We start from the raw sequence: 19,321 nt of genomic DNA on the forward strand, positions 1-19,321 counted from the left end.
GGAGTAGTGCTGGGCGGTATGACCTAAAACTTATATCACGGTATTTTTTCAGGTTATGGCAGTATCACAGTATTACCGTGGTACCATGTGGGAAACAGTGCAGAAGTGCAGCGGCTGACAGTTAACCCCTTCCCCACCATGGGGACCGTGTGCACGGCCCCTATAGCGGGGAAGGGGTTAACTGTCAGCCGCAGCGCTATCGTGATTCCCCCCATGGGCACACTGTCAGCTATTTACATACATTGTCCGCCGCTGCAGTTTATAATCCCCATCGCCAGCCGCTGCAGAGCCTTCCCCCCTGGACAGGACATCTTATCTTTATCCCTGCTCTGTTCTCTGATCCCCGAGCAGGGATGGGAATGCAAGAATCAGCAGAACCTTCTCCTCCTGCAAGTGCTGAAAGTACGGGCGCGGTAGAGCTTCTGATCCCCGTCCCTGCTCGGGGGATCAGAGAACAGAGGGGGGATGAAGATAAGAGGTCCTGTGCCTGCCTGTCACATTTAGTGCTTGCAGGGGCAAGGAGATCCTGCAGAGCCCGCGCCTGGGGACAGGTATGATAAACAAATAGCCTGTGGGAAGGGGAGAGGGGGGCTGAGCAGGGAGCAGGCTCGGGGCTAAGTGAAACATCAGAGCCAGGGGATGAAGTTTCTGCGCTATCCCCTGGCTCTGATCACTGAGAACAAGCGGCAGCTGCAGGGGAAGCAGGGATGTGCACCGCACGTGAGCTCAGCGGCTCCCGCACATCCCGCGACTCCGTCACAAGTAATTCATTCGGGGGTGGGGAGGGTTCCGACCGGTATGGGCATAAATTGATATCGTGCGACGAAAAAAAAACTATCTGGTATGAACCGGTATACCGCCCAGCCCTAGTCAGGAGTCAGACTCTCTGAGGAAGGAGAACGATATTCTCTGAAACACTGTTGGATTTTTTTGGCCCAACTGTCTCTTTGTAGTGACATCACTCAAAGCTACGTGACTTACTATCATCTTCACTCTGCAGCACGCAGGTAGACACGCCGCCGGCCGGGGCAGATCTCCCTGCAAACTGCACGGATTACTATACAGTCCAGTATCATCAGCAGAAACATCGCGGTTACTGGAGGAATAGGATCGGACCAGAAATACACATTGATAAAAGTAAAATATCTTCCTATATATATTCAAAAACTTGGTTAAGGTGTGACAAGTACATCTCGCTCTGTAACAGAGGTGCAGGTGTGCACACACTACTGTGCGCACATACGTATTTCAGACAGCAGAACAATTTTTAAGACCTCTACTAGCGCTACTGCCGGTCAAATAACTTTTGTATCTATTATTCTAATGGTTATACAGGGATCCATTAGATCGTCAATACAAGCTGCTGTGGGGCACATCATTTTTTCCATAGCGCCAAGGTGTTAAGAGTATCCTTTTTTGTGTAGAACTCCAACAAGCCAAGAGAAGTTTCTTTTTCGCACCAAGCCATAAAATGTGTATGGATTTTTTCTCACATTCTCTGGAATGGTCAAATTTTGGTCCAGATGTTGTCCTCACCATTTTCTGAATGTGTTTTCTAAAGACTTGTTCACAATGGACAATGAAAGAGGCTATTCACTCATTTCTGAGCAAGCATAACTAAAACCAGACAGACAGTGTGAGTGGACAAGACGACCAGCTAATGTTCTTCTACAATTAACCATCTTTAATGACATTACATTTGAGAATGAGTCCTGCATAGCCATCATCTGTCCATTATGACTAGAACTCAGTCTCCGTATTTAGGAACTCAACTATTGAAGGGTTATTCCAGAAAAACATTAAAGCAGTAGTCTAGTATTAAAATAAATAAATAAATAAAGTATGCGCAAGAGGGGATCAGATAAGAGTCAGATCTCCCGCCCAATGCCCTGGCTCTCTGCATGAATGAAGTGTGTCCACCATGGCACGAAGCACTGGCTGACACGACCCCCTCCATGCATCTCTATGGGAGAGCCACAGATACAGCGTTTGTGTATCTTCGGCTCTCCTGTAGAGATGTATGGAGGAGCATGTCGGCCAACCTGTTCTAAGCACAATGGGGGAGATTTATCAAAACCTGTCCAGAGGAAAAATTGCCCATAGCAACCAGATTGCTTTTTTTTCCCCCCATTTCTGAAAAGGCCTCTGAAAAATGAAAAGTGATCTGATTGGTTTCCCAGTTGCTATGGGCAACTGGGAAACTTCTTCTGTACTGGTTTTGAAAAATTTCCCCCAATATTTGAAGAAAAAAGTCTTCAAGTTCCAAAAACCAGAGTTGGGTTGTAAACTAGAATGGTCAGAATGCTTGCAACTAAAAGTTAATGTGGCTAAGAACAAGAGAATGTACCTTGGGCGTAAAAACTTAGGGGCCGAATATATAATATTTGATACAGTCCTAACTACATTATCTGAGGAAAGGGATTTAGGAGTAATTATTTCAGAAGACTTAAGGTAGGAAGACAATGTGAGCTGCAGGAAATGCTAGCAGAATGCTTTGGTGTATAGGGAGAGGTAAAAGCAGTAGGGAGAGAAGTGCTCATTGCTGCGGTAAAGAGCATTGGTGAGACCTCACTTGGAGTATTGTGCGCAGTACTGGAGGCCGTATCTCCAGAAGGATATAGATACTCTAGAGAGAGTTCAGAGAAGAGCTACTAAACTAGTACATGGATTGCAGGATAAAACTTACCAGGAAAGGTTAAAGGACCTTAACATGTATAGCTTGGAGGGAAGAAGAGACAGAGGGGATATGGTAGAGACTTTTATATACATAAACGGAATCAACACGGTAAAAGAGTAGAGCAAATTTAAAAGGAAAAACTACCACAAGGGGACAGTTTTAAAGGGGTACTCTGGTGAAAAAAAGTGTTTTTCAAATCAACTGGTGCCAGAAAGTTTTACAGATTTCTAAATTACTTTTATTGAAAAATCGTATGCTTTCTTCTACTTATCAGCTGCTGTATACTACAGATAAAGTTGTGTTCTTTCCAGTCTGACCCCAGTGCTCTCTGCTTACACCCTGTCCGTGTCAGGAACTGTCCAGAATAGAAGCAAATCCCCATAGCAAACTTCTCCTACTCTGGACAGTTCTTGACACAGACAAATGTAAGCAGAGAACACTGGAAAAAACAAACACAACTTCCTCTGAAGTATACAGCAGCTGATAAGTACTGAGAGAATTTAGATTTTTAAATAGAATTTACAAATCTGTTTAGCTTCCAGGCACCAGTTGATTTAAAGACTTTTTCACCAGAGTACCCCTTTAAATTAGAGGGGCAAAGGTTCATGCAGTAATATCAGGTGATTTTACTTTGCTGAGAGAGTAGTGGATGCATGGAATTGCCTTCCTGCAGAAGTGTTAGCTACAAATACAATGAAGGGGTTTAAGCATACATGGGACAGACAAAAGGATATCCTTCCTTTAAGATCAGGCCAGGGACTTCATAGTATTCAAAATATTGGGCATAACAGATAGACCGAATTCAAACAGTTTTTGAAGTCAGAAGTGTTTTCTGTCTACACCTGCTAAATTCACTTCAGTCACGTTCCCCTATACCAGAATCATTTATAATATCTAATTATATTTACATATAAAAGGAAAAATTAAGGGCAAAATGAAGCAATAATCAAGAGAATGATCAGGGTGTATCACAATACGGAGAGCCTTCAGACAAATGTGTCAAGTGAAAACCTTCTCATGCAAAGCCATCTGAATTTCATTTTAACCATGTAAGATCAACATTTAGAAATTTTTCTCTAAGGCTGGGTTCACACTACGTTTTCTCCCATACGGGAGCGCATACGGCAGGGGGGAGCTAAAACCTCGCGCTCCCGTATGCCTTCGTATGCGCTCCCGTATGTCATTCATTTCAATGAGCCGGCCGGAGTGAAACGTTCGGTCCGGTCGGCTCATTTTTGCGCCGTATGCGCTTTTACAACCGGACCTAAAACTGTGGTCAACCACGGTTTGAGGTCCGGTTGTAAAAGCGCATACGGCGCAAAAATGAGCCGACCGGACCGAACGTTTCACTGCGGCCGGCTTATTGAAATGAATGACATACGGGAGCGCATCCGAAGGCATACGGGAGCGCGAGGTTTTAGCTCCCCCCTGCCGTATGCGCTCCCGTATGGGAGAAAACGTAGTGTGAACCCAGCCTAAGCTGGTATTTAACATCCGGAAACGTGGACACCTGAGTGTTACCAATTGTCTAGCCTACAGGACACAATTGTAAACCCAATAAGAAAGTACTTTTTTTTTCATTGAAAGCTGATTGTGTCATTTAAAGTAATCTGATCTCAGCCTGGAGCAATAAAGCACCAATAACACTGATCAATGCTGTGCTATGGCACAGCAATGAACAGTGTATGCAATCCAAAGATGGCATACAACAGTAATGGACACAGTGATTTTTCATTTTAGTGCCTTCTAATAGCCATAACTCTCACTTTTCCAAAAGACCCATATGAGGTCATCTTTTTGTCCCAGCAATTGCACTTTGTAATGACATCACTCAGATTACCACAAAATCTACAGTGAAACAAAAAACAAAACCATTTTGCAACTATTGGGGGGGAAATGTTCATTTCCAAGCAAATTTCAGTAAAAATGGCATTATCTCTTTATTCTGTAGGTCCATACCCAAATTATACGAGTTTTGTTTTATCATAAAACTTTATAAACAGTTATAACCTTTGGTAAGAAAATTAGCATTAGCCGTGGGCTCCACTGGGTAAGAATTCTAGACAGAATGGGAAAAAAATTTCTATCCTGGATAATCCCTTTAACCCCTCAGATGCCGTGATCAATACAGATCATGGCATCTGCGGCAAAGCGGTCACTAAAATGGACAATCGGATCGCCCAGAGCAGAAGATAGCCGATAATACTGATCAGTGCCCCTGAGTGTCGGTGTGAGAGAACAGCAGCGGTGACATCAGTAAGCTCCACCTGTACCCCAAGCAGGGTGCCCAGAGCGGAGCTAATGGAAAAGATTACCGAAGATCCCTGCCACAGAATGGGACAAGGTGAGTACCGTTGTCATCAGTGCCACCTGCACTAATCCGACAGGTTAGTAGTGTAAGTGACACTGGTGACAGATTTCCTTTAACCCCTTGGGGACGGAGCCCATTTTGACCTTAAGGACCAGAGCAATTCTGACCACTGTCACTTTAAGCATTAAAGGGGTATTTCAGGCAAAAAAAAATTTTTATATATCAACTGGCTCCGGAAAGTTAAACAGATTTGTAACTTAATTCTATTAAAAAATCTTAATCCTTCCAATAGTTATTAGCTTTTGAAGTTTTCTGTCTAACTGCTCAATGATGATGTCACGTCCCGGGAGCTGTGCATGATGGGAGAATATCCCCATAGGAGCTGCACAGCTCCCGGGACATGACATCATCATTGAGCAGTTAGACAGAAAACTTCAGAAGCTAATAACTATTGGAAGGATTAAGATTTTTTAATAGAAGTAAAATACAAATCTGTTTAACTTTCCGGAGCCAGTTAATATATATAAAAAAAAAGGTTTTGCCTGGAATACCCCTTTAATAACTCTGGGATGCTTGTAATTTGATTCAGAGGTTGTGTTTTTGTGACATATTCTACCTTATGTGAATGGTAAATTTTTGTCGATACTTGCATCATTTCTTGGTGAAAAATTCAAAAATTTCTTGAAAAATTTGAAAATTTTGCATTTTTATGACTTTGAAGCTCTCCGCTTGTAAGGAAAAAAGATATACCAAATAAATTATATATTGATTCACATATACAATATGTCTACTTTATGTTGACCTCATAAAGTTTACATTTTTACTTTTGGAAGACATCAGAGGGCTTCAAAGTTTAGCAGCAATTTTCCAATTTTTCAAGTAAATTTCTAAATCTGAATTTTTCAGGGACCAGTTCAGTTTTGAAGTGAATTTGAGGGTCTTTATGTTAGAAATACCCCATAATGGACCCCATTATAAAAACTGCACCCATCAACGTATTCAAAATGACATTCAGCAAGTGTGTTAACCCTTTAGGTGTTTCACAGGAATAGCAGCAAAGTGGAGGCGAAAATTCTAAATCTATTTTTACACTAACATATTCTTATAAACCCATATCTTATTTTTACAAGGGGTAAAAGGAGAAAAAAGCCCCCCAAAATTTGTAACCCAATTTCTCTTGAGTAAGGAAATACATCATACGTGGATGTAAAGTGCTTTGTGGGTGCACTAGAGGGCTCAGAAGGGAAGGAGCAACAATGGGATTTTGGTTGAACTGGTTTTTGCAGGGCATGTCACATTTAGGAAGCCCCTATGGTGCCAGAACAGCGAAAAACACCCCACATGGCACACTATTTGGGAAACTACACCCCTCAAGGAATGTAACAAGTGGTACAGTGAGCCTTAACACCCCACAGGTGTTTGACAAATTTTCAATAAAGTTGGACGTGAAAATATATATATATATATATATATATATATATATATATATATATATATATTTTTTTTTTTTTTTTTTTTTTTCACTAAAATGCTGTTACCCAAAAATTTTCATTTCATTTCACAAGGAAATATATCATATGTGCATGTAAAGTGATCTGCAGGAGCACTAGAGGGCTCAGAAGGGAACGAGCAACATCGGACTTTTGGAAAGCAAATTTTGCTGAAATGGTTTTTGCGGGGCATCTCATTTAGGAAGCCCCCATGGTGCCAGAACAGCGAAAAACACCCCACTTGGCATACTATTTGAGAAACTACACCCCTCAATGAACGTAACAAGGGGTGCAGTGAGCATTTACACCCCACTGGCATTTGGCAGATCTTTGTAACAGTGGGCTGTGCAAATGAAAAATTACATTACATTGTCACCTGTGGAGTGTTAAGGCTCACTTCACCCCTTGTTACGTTCCGTGAGGGGTGTAGTTTCCGAAATGGGGTCACACGTGGGTATTTATTTATTTGTGTTTATGTAAGAACCGCTATAACCAGCAGCCACCACTGTGCAAATCATCAGTTTAGGTCTCAAATGTACATAGTGCGCTCTCCCTCCTGAGCCTTGTTGTGCGTCTGCAGAGCATTTTACGCCCACATACAGGGGATTTCTGTACTTGGAACAAATTATGTTAAAAATTTAGTTTTTTCCCCTTTTACCTCTTATGAAAAAGAAAAGTATGGGGCAACACCAGCATGTTAGTGTAAAAAAAAAAAGAAATTTTTACACTAACATGCTGGTGTAGACCCCAACTTTACCTTTTCATAAGGTGTAAAAGGAGAAAAGCCACCCAAAATTTGTAGCGCAATTTCTCCCGAGTATGGACATACCCCATATGTGGCCGTAAACTGTTGCCTTTAAATACGAAAGGGCTCCGAAGTGAGAGAGCGCCATGGGCTCTTGAGGCCTAAATTAGGGGTTTTCAAAGGGGTGTACCCAGATGCAAGCGTTACACTAGCCTCCGCCACCACAAATACTGTAGTATGTCAGTTTTCCCCAAAAAAGGTGCCTCCAGCTGTTGCAAAACTCCCAACATGCCTGAACAGTCAATGGCTGTCCGGCAATACTGGGAGTTGTTTCCAACAACTGGAGGCTCGGTTTTGGAAAAACTGACGTACAAGACGTTTTTAATTTTTATAGGGCGGGAAACAGGGTTAGGGTGTAGTGTATATGTAGTGTTTTACTCTTTATTTAGGGTTAGTGTAGTGTAATGTAGCTTTTTAGGGTACATTCACACAGGCGGGGTTTACAGTGAGTTTCCCGCTGCAGCGGGAAATTTGCCGCATCTCAAACTTGAAGGGGGAAACTTGCTGTAAACCCCCGCCCATGTGAATGTACCCTGTAGATCGTGCATGCTGGGAGTTGTAGTTATGCAACAGCTGAAGGCACACTGGTTGGGATTGGGAAACACTGAGTTAGGTAACCGACTACCGCAGTTTCCACTCCACTGTGTTTCCTAACTCAGGGTTTCCCAACCCATGTGCCTCTGTCTAGCTATTGCATAACTACAACTCCCAGCATGCATAGTCTGTCAGTGCATGCTGGTAGTTCTATTTTGTAACAGCAGGAGACACACGGGTTGGGAAACACAGAGTTAGGAAACAATGTTTCCAAATCCACGTGCCACCAGTTGTTGCAATACTACAACTTCCAGCATGTCCGGACAGCCGAAGAGCATGTTGGGAGTTATAGTTATGCAACAACTGGAGAACAGTTAGGAGACTCCTGTGTAGTGGTCTCCAAACTGTAGCCCTCCAGATGTTTCAAAACTTCAACTCCAAGCATGCTCAGGGATGCTGGGAGTTGTAGTTCGGCAACATATGAAGGGCCAAATGTTGCCGAACTACAACTCCCAGCATGCCTGGACAGTCTCGGCAGGCTTTGAATTGACATCTGGAGCGCTACAGTCTGGACAACACTGTATAGTGGTCTCCAAACTGTGGCCCTCCAGATGTAGCAGAACTACAGCTCCCAGCAGGGCATGCTGGGAGTTGAAGTTCTGAAACTCCTAGAAGCAGCAGTGAAAATAGCTTTAGGGCAATCTTCACTGCTGCATCTGACATCGCCGCACTTGCCTGCAGCTGGTCCCCGCAGGTTACTGCCGCATTCCACAGCCCCTGCGCCATCGCCGCCATCTTCCCTCGCTCTGTCCCGACATCCAGGGGCGGGCAGAGCGGGGGAAATTAACTTTCACCCCCCCCCCCCCTTGCCACCTCACTCCTATCCTTCAGGATGGTCGGAGCTGTGTCAGACAGCTTCGATCATATCTATTTTCCAGGCTATCGGGGCATCAGAGACCCGATCAGCCCGGAATCACTGATCTGAATTGATCGGTGATTTGTGGCGATCGCCGACATGAGGGTGGTCTCCGGACCCATTTGCAAGGAGTGCAGATAGGGATGTGGAATTCCTATTGACAGACACACGGGACATGCAGTTCGGGGCACCGGGCAGGTGACTTTTTCAGGCACTTAGCACTGCTTTGGGCTAGCAGGGCTGGACCAGACAGCTTTCAGCAGTCTGTATGGAGCAGGCTCTGAACTTGTGCCCGCTCCATACTCTGCAGCCCCCGGCTGATTTCAGCAGCCAGGGGCCACCGCTAATAGCCAGCATGTGGCGATCGCCGCGTCTGACTATTAACCCTTTAGATTGCTGCTGTCAAAGCAGCATCTAAAGGGACATGTGAATGCTCCCTGGTGGGTTAGTGGGGTGCAAAACTAGATTATGGTGCAAAAAATGATCCCTCATGCGAAAAAAAAAAGCTACAGGGATCAAAAAAAAAGGCTATTAAAAAAAATCTAAAAAGTTCAGAATTTTTTTTAATTAGTAAAACATGAGGAAACTATACAAATCTGGTATTGTTATAATCAGGCCAGCCTAAAGTATCAAAACAACATGATAGCTCAACTCCAAGGTAAATGGTGTCGAAAAAGATCCACTAAGTTTGCAAAATTATTTCAATTTCACTTCACCAATAGATGGATATATATTTATTATTTTTGGGTTCGGAGAATATGTTCAGGGATGTGGAAATCCTCTCGCCCGACACCCGGGACAAGTAGTTCCGGGCGCCGGGCAGGTGAATTTTTCGTAGATTTAGTCCTGTATCGGGCTAGCAGGGACAGACCGACTCCCCCTTATTTTTCTTTAAAGCCGGTGTGAGGCACAGAAGTTGATGCATATCTGCACCTCACACCGGCACCCCTGGTGTATGGAGGGGGCAGCGGCCCCCAGCCGATTTCAGTAGCCGGGGGCCACTGCTTTTAGCCCCTGAGGTGCCGGCCGAACGGACCTTTATGGGGGTGAAAAGAGTTCATGCGGCCTAACTGCAAGTGGCGGAGCGCCGCCCCCGACACTGTTGCGCCGGGAAGGGTGGTTGTATAAGAATGTAATGTATGAATTTGGGGGGGCGGGGGATGATCAGCGGCGGGTGTATGTATGATGTGTATGTGTGTATGATGTCTGTGTACGTGTATGATGTCTGTGTACATATGATGTGTGTATGATGTATGTATGTGTGTATGATGTGTGGATGTGTGTATGCGTATGATGTGCGTATGTGTGATGTGTGCATATGTATGGTGTGATGTCCGTATGCAATGTATGATGTAGGGGGGCAGGGGCAGGTGTATGTATGATGTGTGTATGTGTATGATGTCTGTATGCAATGTATGATGAGGGGGGCAGCGGCGGGTGTATGTATGATGTGTGCATATGTATTGTGTGATGTGTGTATGTAATGTATGATGTAGGGGGCAGCGGCAGGTATATGTATGATGTGTGTATGATGTCTGTATGTAATGTATGATGAGGGGGGGCAGCAGCGGGTGAATGTGTGAATGGTGCATGTGTGAATGGTGCATGTGTATGTGTGATGTGTGAATGGTGCATGTGTGATGTGTATATATGATGTGTTTATGGTGTATGTGTGATGTGTGTATGGTGTATGTGTGATGTGTGTGTGTATGTATGTATGTAATGTATGATGTGGTGAGGGCAGCGGCGGGTGTATGTATGATGTGTCTGTATGCAATGTATGATATGGGCTGCTGCCAGTTGTGCAAATTTTTTATTTATTTATTTTTAGTGGCTTCTGGCCACCCACACTAAATTGCACCACCAGAATCCCACCCCCTTCATACTTGCCCAACGACCAAGAGCCCCACGGATGCACGCAAACACGCCCGAACCAAAACTACAACTTCCAGCATGTTGCGCCATAACTTAAAAGGTAGAACTATAAAGTGCAACATGCTGGGAGTTGTAGTTTTGGTTCGGGTCAGCTGCAGAGCCATAGGCTGCATCAGGGCATGCTGGGTGTTGTAGTTACTAACTGCAATTCCCAGTATTCCTTGACACATCCTATGGCTCTGCAAGTGACACAAACCAAAACTACAACTCCCAGCATGTTACACAATAACCTTAACTGTCGTACTATACAGTGCAACTTGCTGCAACACCCACACAACCATAGGCTGTATCAGGGCATGCTGGGGGTTGTAGTTATCTAGTAACTAAATGCAACTTCCAGCATTTTCTGACACAAATTAGAGTAAATAAAATGCACCAGTAACACAGCGATGTTCAGTGTTTTCCAAGCAAAAGACTCCATATATAAGTCCCTATGAAGACTGAAAAATTGTGATTAAAATATTTTAAGTGCGTATATATGTGAATAAGCCCCTTTCCTAATAAAAGTTCTGATAATAAATGGTTCCGATAAAAACTACAGATCACGGCACACGGCGCAATTTTCTGGGCTTGCCTCGGGTGTAAAAGGAGTTAGCTACAGCTCTCCCGCCGTTAATAGCCTGGCATGCTGCGATCACCGTGGCCGCTATTAAACCATTAGATCACCGCTGTCTAAGTTGACAGCAGTGTCTAAAGGGATCTTACATCCATCCCTGGTGGTTAGTGAGGTGGATCGTACTATTTTGGTTGAAATTATTTTATCTACCAGGACAAGTGGATTTTCTTCCGCTTTAGTCCCTTGGAGAAGTAGTTTTTTTTTTTTTTTTTTTCAAATTTCCACACCCCTGATGTTATTGAAAAATGAAAAGGTATCATTAGAGTAGGTAGTTATGGCTACTATAGGGCGAGGAGGAAAAAATGAGTGTAAAAGCGAAAATTGGTCCGGACAAGTGGATAGTCATGAGGGACAAGTAGATTTTGCTCCGTTTTAGTCCTGTGGACAAGTAGTTATTTTTTTTATAAAATTTCCACACCCCTGGAAGAGTATGTAATCATGGGTATCATTTTAACTGTACTGACCCCCAGAATAAAGAAAACATGTCATTTTTACAGTAAATTGTACAACGTGAAAACGAAACCTTCCAATTTTTTGGCTGGGCCATACATTTTATGGTAAAATGAGTGATTTAATTTCAAAGGACAACTGGTCATGCAAGAAACAAGCCCTCAAACTTGTCTGTGGATAAAAATATTAAAAAAAAAGTTATGATTTTTAGAAAGCAAGGAGGAAAAAACGAAAAGGCAAAAATAAAATTCTCAGAGTCCTTAAGGGGTTAAGTGCCCTTAGTTATTCATACCGAATAAATAGTATACTAATAGGTCAACCAGGAGTCTGATTAGGTTAATAAGGCTATGATTTCAGCTTTAAGGATAAATTATAAAGAATCATTAGCCCAAGTTATCAGGTCAGGAATCTGCCAAAATAACTCCAGTGATTTAAAAGCTGAAAAGGTGCTAACAAAGTTTTGCAAATTAGTAATGCTGGTGACCGAATTGTTGTTGTTAACCCCTTAACACAAATGGACATACATTCACGTCCATTTTTGGCTCCCAAGTATGGCGCGCGCTCAGCAGGAGAGCACGCATCATGCCCCGTGGGTCCAGGTTGCTATAAGCAATCAGGACCCACGGCTATTGCCGGACATTAACCCTTTATATGCGGCTACCAAACTTGATCGCTACATCTAAAACTAAAGTAAATAATGCCGGTTAGCTCAGCTGTGCTGTTCGGGACTGCGGCGGTGAAATCACGGCCTCCTGAACAGCTTGCAGGACGCGAGGAATATCCCTATCTGCCTACTGCGAGTCCGATCGCCTGATATCCAGGCAGGAGCAATATCATTGATCAGTGTTATGCTATTTCATGGCAGTGATCAGTGTATTCAGTGTGTGCAATGTTATAGCCTCCTACGGGAGCTATAACATTGCAAAACAAAAAGTGTAAAAAAAAAAAATAAAATAGTTAAAGGATCATTTAACCCCTCCCCTAATAAAAGTTAAAAAAAATAAAATCAAGTGATCAAAAAGGCAGATCAAAACAAAAAAGGTACCGATAAAAACTTCAGATCACAGCACATACCGCCCCATATACGGAAAAATAAAAGTTAAAAGGGGCCAGAAGAGAAAATTTTTCAACATTAATTTTGGTGCATGTAGTTCTAATTTTTTTTTTGTAGTAAAATAAAATCAAACCTATAAAAATTGGGTATTGTTGCGACCGTATGGACCTACAGAATAAATATGAGGTGCAATTTTTACTGAAAACTGCACTGCGGACAAACGGAAGCCACTAAAAATTACAAAAAAATTTTTTTTATCAATTTTGCTTCACAAATCATTTTTTTCTGGTTTCGCAGTAGATTTTGTGGTGAAATTATGAATGGTTTTACAAAGTAAAATTGTTGGCGCAAAGAACAAGCCCTCATATGGATTTTTAGTTGGAAAATTTTAACATGTTATGATTTTTAGAAGGCGAGAAGGAAAAAACAAAAGTGCAAAAATGAAAAATCGCTAAAGAGGGAAGGGGTTAATACAGCCAGTATTTTGCTATTCCTTACATTGAAAGTAAATGTCCTGGAGACCTGATTCTTAATGCATCAGGATGTACATTTACTATCTGTTGACAAACTAATAGTCTCCTGTACATGGCATATTATACTGGTACAGTTTTCTAGGCCTGGTATACCAGTAATCTGCAGCAATAAAGCACATATTTAGCCTATTCTATGACTCCTCCTAGCCAGTACTTTTCTCTAAGAAAGCTTTAAGGCAGTGGTCTTCAAACTGTGGCCCTCCAGATGTTGCAAAACTACAATTCCCAGCATGCCCGGAAAGCCAACGGCTGTCCGGGCATGCTGGGAGTTGTAGTTTTGCAACATCTGGAGGGCCACAGTTTGAAGACCGCTGCTTTAAGGTATGAGTAAAATGTGATAACATTTTGCTTGGCTTACATTATGCACTGCATATTTCCATTCAGTTTGTGGTTCAAATCTGTAAGCAATAAGTAAGCATACTGATAGGTTTAGATTGTGAGCCCCAATGGGGACAGGGACCAACTTGAGTGTACAGCACTGCAGAATCTGTGTACGCTATGAAAAATTATTATTATTTAAATCTCTAACAAGTGAGAGAACAGCTCTGTTTTTATAGTCTAATGACTCCGGTCTAAGCTTCCAATTTTAAAACACTAAATTCCAAGTATAGGCACTTTGCTACTGAATTACACTAGTCGTAGAGCATAGCACTATAGGCCCCCATCTCCTTGTGAGGTGCAGATACAGGTCACTCAGGAATTTGTGTATATATTTGTTCCTCACTGCTTCCTACATCCCCCTAATTAGGACCTCACTAGATGGGAGTCATAGGCTTTCTGCCATATTTTTTTTACTCCTGTGCACCATTTGGGCGACAATTGCCCGGTATTCCTTGCAAATTTTAGGGTACGTTCTCACATGCGTATTCTGCTGCAGATTTATCAACCGAACGAGTCAACGGGTAGCAAAATCCGCAGGAAAACACAGGGATGTGGAATTCCTATCGCCTGACGCCCGGGACTAGCCGTTTTGGGCGCCGGGCAGGTGAATTTGTCCGGCCCTTAGCACGGCTTCGGGCAAGCAGGGCCGGACCTGACAAGTGCGGCGGCGATCTGCAGTCTGTATGGAGCGGGCACCCGACTCCTGCCCGCTCCATACTCTGCAGCCTGTGTCCTCCGAAGCAGAGCAGGGGAGATGAGAAGCTGTGTACAGTATTTGTCTTCTCTCCCCTGCTCTGCAGACGTGCGAGGGTGGGGTGGGAGATGAGGGGGCGTGGCTTATTTCTCCCCGTGCAGACCTGCGTCCTCTGCCTTCGCTCCCCCCAGCTGTAGCTTTGGAGAGCTGAGGGGAGGAGGCGCGTCTGCACGGGGAGATGCTTGCGGCGCTCACAGGGGAGTATGGAGCGGGCTCCGGACTCCTGCCAGCTCCATACTCTGCAGCTCCTGGCTGTTCTCAGTAGCCGGGAGCCACCGCTAATAGCCAGCATGTGGTGATCGCCGCAGCTGGCTATTAACCCTTTAGATCGCCGCTGTCAAAGCTGACAGCAGCGTCTAAAGGGAGATGTGAATGCTCCCTGGTGGGCTAGTGGGGTGGATCGCCGCCGCCCCCCCCCCCCACCACCACACCGCGCGATTGCAGGGGGAGATCCACTATGGAGGTAGCCGGAGGACTTACCTCTGTTCCCTGCTGTCCCACTCTGTCATTGATAGATCCTGGCTGGACCAGGCTCTATCAATGGATCACAGAGCACACAGATTAATAGAGTTCAATAGAACTCTATTCATCTGTCTGAGGAATCTGATGATTCCTCCTATAAGTGTAATAAAGTGTTAAAAAAAAAAAAAAAGTTAATAAAAGTTTGAAAGACACATTAACCCAGTAGTCTTCAAACTGTGGCCCCCCAGATGTTACAAAACTACAATTCCCAGCATGCCAGGACAGCAGTTGGCTGTCCGGGCATGCTGAGAGTTGTAGTTTTGCAACATCTGGAGGGCCACAGTTTGAAGACCGCTGCATTAACCCCTTCCATTTTAAAAGTTCAAATCACCCCCTTTTCCTATATAAAAACATGTAAACATAAAAATAAACATATTTGGTATCGCTTTGTGCGTAATTGTACAACCTATTAAAATATAACATTATGTATCCCGTACGGTAAAATATAACATTATGTATCCCATACGGCCATCGCCCCCACCCACAAACGCGTACGACGTTAACCAACGAACCACTGACACTAATGTTGATACCAAGGTCACAATTTCTAAATTCAAAGAACAGCTACATGCAGTTGCCACAATACAGAGAGATACTTCCACATTAAATATACCAGTCCTTAAAATGCCCAAAGAACATGGGAATCCACATAAATCCCAACAGCATCACAATCATCACTCCTATGCAGGTGTCAGAAAATATAATTTATGTTTAAAAAAGCATCAATATTGCACTATTTGTCAGAATTATCCATAATTTACCTTTTAGAGACATTCTGCAGGTTGTGCAAATGCACCACACCACGACATGTGTTTCAACTCTACAATCTTAGGTTGTGTTTACACGTTGCAGTTGCATTTTAGTTTTATTGCAGTCCTGTTATGGTAAGGTATAATCACACAAAATGCAGCAGCACCACAAGTACTGCAATGAAACAGCAATGCAACGTGTGAACACAGCCTTATGGAACCAATGGCATAGCCTCAGAATAGACCATTAATATTAGATAGGGAGTCAGAACAGCAGTTTGAAGATGCTCATACGTGCTGCGTGCCACGGACTCTTCTATGTGTACCACTGATCTCAGCCACATCTATGCTCTTTCATTAGTAGCAGTGTAAGGAACTGCAGTGTTGTAAACTCTGCTACATTGCAGTGCCTTGCACCACTGAAAATTAAGTATAGTGATGCAGATACAAGTAAACACTAAAGAGGTTGCTAAGGGGTAGATCAGCATTTTCCAACCAGTGCGCCTTCAGCTGTTGCAAATCTACAACTCACAGTGTGCCCAGGTTTTAGTCATGATATTGAGATTAACAGCCCATTTAAACAGATGAATGAAGGGGGTTCTGGGAGTGAGACCCCCAACAATCTAAAATTTATGACCTATCCTGACTATGCACCCGGTCATGCTGAGAGTCCTAGTTTTGCTACAACATCTGGAGAAAACCTTGTTGGGAAACACGGATCTAGACAACAATGAGCCATTGACAAATTGTATCCAACACATGCACACATTTTGGCCCAAAACTACAAATCCCAGCATGCCAAGACAGCCAATGGCTGTCCAAGCATGCTGGGAGTTGTAGTTCTGCAACAGCTGGTGGCAACCTTGTAGGCAAACACTGCTCTAGACATAGCCATTGACATATTGTATCCAACACATGCACCCATGTTGGCCCACAACTACAACTCCCAGCATGCCCAGACAGCCAAAGTTGGAACTGGATTCAAACAGTTTGGAGAAAACACTGGGGTAGATGCACAAATTGAACTTTACACCCTATCGCCTAAACATCTGGTGACCAGCGCTGCTAACCTTCCCATACCCAAGTGACTATGACCCCAGGGGACACTCACCTTGAGACGTTTGACCACCTCATCGTTGCTGATTTTATCAGTGATCTCCTTCACCCCTGGAGGGTAGATGATGGTTTTGGGATCGGAGGGCTTCTGCTGGGGAGGGAACTCCATTATGCCTTATGACTCTCCTTCTCCTCTCACGGTCCTCTAGCGGCCTCTATCGGTCAGAAAACAAAACGTCACCTCCGTGGACAGAAACATGAGACAAAACAAAAAAATATATATAAATAAAAAATAATCCCAATAAAGCCCAACTTTGCCGGTACCCGGGACTAAAACCACATCAGGGCGAGGGGCGAACCGGGAGACGTAAGCAGATTGGAGGGCAGCCGCGGGGTGTAACCGGGACAGGAGGATGGTGGGGTGTAGTAGTTACTTTTTCCCGGTAAGCATTGAATGGAAGGTCGGGGGAGAATGAGGGGGGTCACGCCCTGGGAGGTCCCCGCAATCGTCGCTTATGAGCCGGAGGGGAACCAGGCGGAGGCTGCAGTGAGGGGCGGCTAGGCCCGGAGTGCGGCCTCACACTTTACAGCAAACTCCGGCTCTGACTCTTCTGTCAGCACTACAACCCCGGGGCCCCCCGAGTGTGCTGTATGTGTATACCGGGGCCCCACACCGTATACGGCTGCCCCAGCCTTACCTCCACAGGAGGGCGAGCTCCCCCCGCATGTATCCGGCGCCCGGTGAGTTGGGGCGGCTCTCGGAGAGGAGGAGGAGTGTGTGAGGGGAAGGCCTCTCGGCGTGCACCTCGCTTCCTGTCCCGAGTGCCCTAGCTCGCTCTCTCCCTCCCTCAAACACACGCGGATCAAAGCGCGGACAAGTGACCCCCGGTGCGGGGCTCGGTTACCGCGGACACACGCTCGTGCTCACCACCACAGCCGCCACACTCCCTCCTCACACGCCGCTGCTTCTGGTGCCGAAACCGGGGCGCTCACCAGCGCACAGCGACACCTAGCGGTTGGCGCCAAAACCCTGGAGACGAATCTAGGAAACTGAAGAAAAATCCCGTGTGACCTCTGACCTCACGGCGGGAGGGTGACCCCGAGCCCCAGAGCAAAAAGCTGTCATGTCACTGATTATTAGTACAGCCGAGGAAGGATTATGCCCTCTTCTCTAACCTTTGGCTCTACAGCTGTTACAAAACTACAACTCCCAGAATGCCCTTATGGCCTTTGGCGGTCAGGGCATTCTGGGAGTTGTAGTTTTAACAGGAAGAGAGCAACAGGTTAGAGGACGCTGGGATAAGTGTGCATATTGCCGTAACCTACATGTAGGAAGTTGGACTACAACCCCCAGCAGTTCATTTTTAACTATTCACAGTGAATAAAGGTTTGCCCTTCTGGAAAAAGACATGACAGTCATGTGCCCTAGTGCAGTGTTTCCCAACCAGGGTGCCTTCAGCTGTTGCAAAACTACAACTCCCAGCATGCCCGGACAGCTGTTGGCATTCTCACAAGACAGTCCTGAGTCCCTAGTGCAGTATTTCCCAAGTGGGGTGCCTCCAGCTGTTGTAAAACTACAACTCCGAGCAGGAAAGACTGTCCGGATATGGTGGGAGGTGTAGTTTTGCAATACTTGTTGGGAAACACTGATCTACCCCCTTTGTTAGTGGTCTCCAAACTTTGGACTTCCAGCTGTTGCAAAACTACAACTCCCAGCATGCCCAGGTCCATTGGCTAGATCATTGTTTCCAAACCAGGGTGCCTACAGCTGTGGCCAAACTACAACTCCCACCATGCCCGGACAGCATTTGGATGCAAAACGCCCATCGAAATGTATGGAGACAAATTAAAGCACTAATGTATCTGTATATGATCTTCCATCAATATGTCATTATATATTATCTGTATCAACTCTGTTCTTCAGTGTCATTCAGCCTCCCGCCAAGAAGAAAGCCCTTAAAGGAGATAACTGACGAAAATTAACTTAGCAGCTTATGGCCCGTCCAACTGCCGGGTATGGCGGTATGGGGGAAAATTCATATCGTGCATCCCAAAAAATTTGGTATGAACCGGTATTGCGCCCAGCCCTAGGAGCAGGTGTCTTAAATTTGGTGTTATCGCTCTCACACTCTCTAATACTGGTTTACTGGAAGTTCAACATGGCATATCAAAAATAATTGTTGCTCTACATTATGATGGCTTAGGCTATAAGAAGATTGCCAAGACGCTGAAACTGAGCTGCACAACGCTCAGAACAGGCCTTGCCATTTTCGACCAAAGAAGCTGCGTGCACGTGCTCAGCGTTATATCCAGAGGATGCCTTGAGAAGTAGATGTATAAGTGCTGCCAGCATTTCTGCAAAGGATGAAGGAGTGGGGGTGGGGAGGTTCAGCCTGTCAATGTTCCACACAATCCTATTGGTAAACATCTGTAATACCAATCAGAATTAGGGATATATTATGGATCAAATTAAATCAATATGTCATCACTTTTTTTCAGTATGCTATCTGTATTTCTGATATAAATTGATAAGGATGT

The 19,321-nt window shown here is 44.5% G+C and overlaps 1 protein-coding gene across 3 annotated transcripts in view; it reads right to left on the reverse strand.

The window, feature by feature from the left end:
- Positions 1 to 17,867, reverse strand: part of PDS5A (PDS5 cohesin associated factor A) — a 146,364-nt gene extending 128,497 nt beyond the window's left edge. For 2 of the 3 annotated variants that reach the window (XM_056557048.1, XM_056557032.1), the window contains exons 1-2: positions 17,482 to 17,705; positions 16,839 to 16,998 (exon numbers count right to left, since the gene is read on the reverse strand). In XM_056557048.1, the coding sequence (XP_056413023.1) occupies positions 16,839 to 16,952 (114 nt within the window). In that variant the 5' untranslated portion in view covers positions 16,953 to 16,998; positions 17,482 to 17,705. The other variant, XM_056557039.1, reaches the window with a different exon arrangement.
- Between the last annotated feature and the right edge of the window lie 1,454 nt (positions 17,868 to 19,321).

Source organism: Hyla sarda, chromosome 1 (genome assembly GCF_029499605.1).
Source record: "Hyla sarda isolate aHylSar1 chromosome 1, aHylSar1.hap1, whole genome shotgun sequence".
Taxonomy (NCBI): domain Eukaryota; kingdom Metazoa; phylum Chordata; class Amphibia; order Anura; family Hylidae; genus Hyla; species Hyla sarda.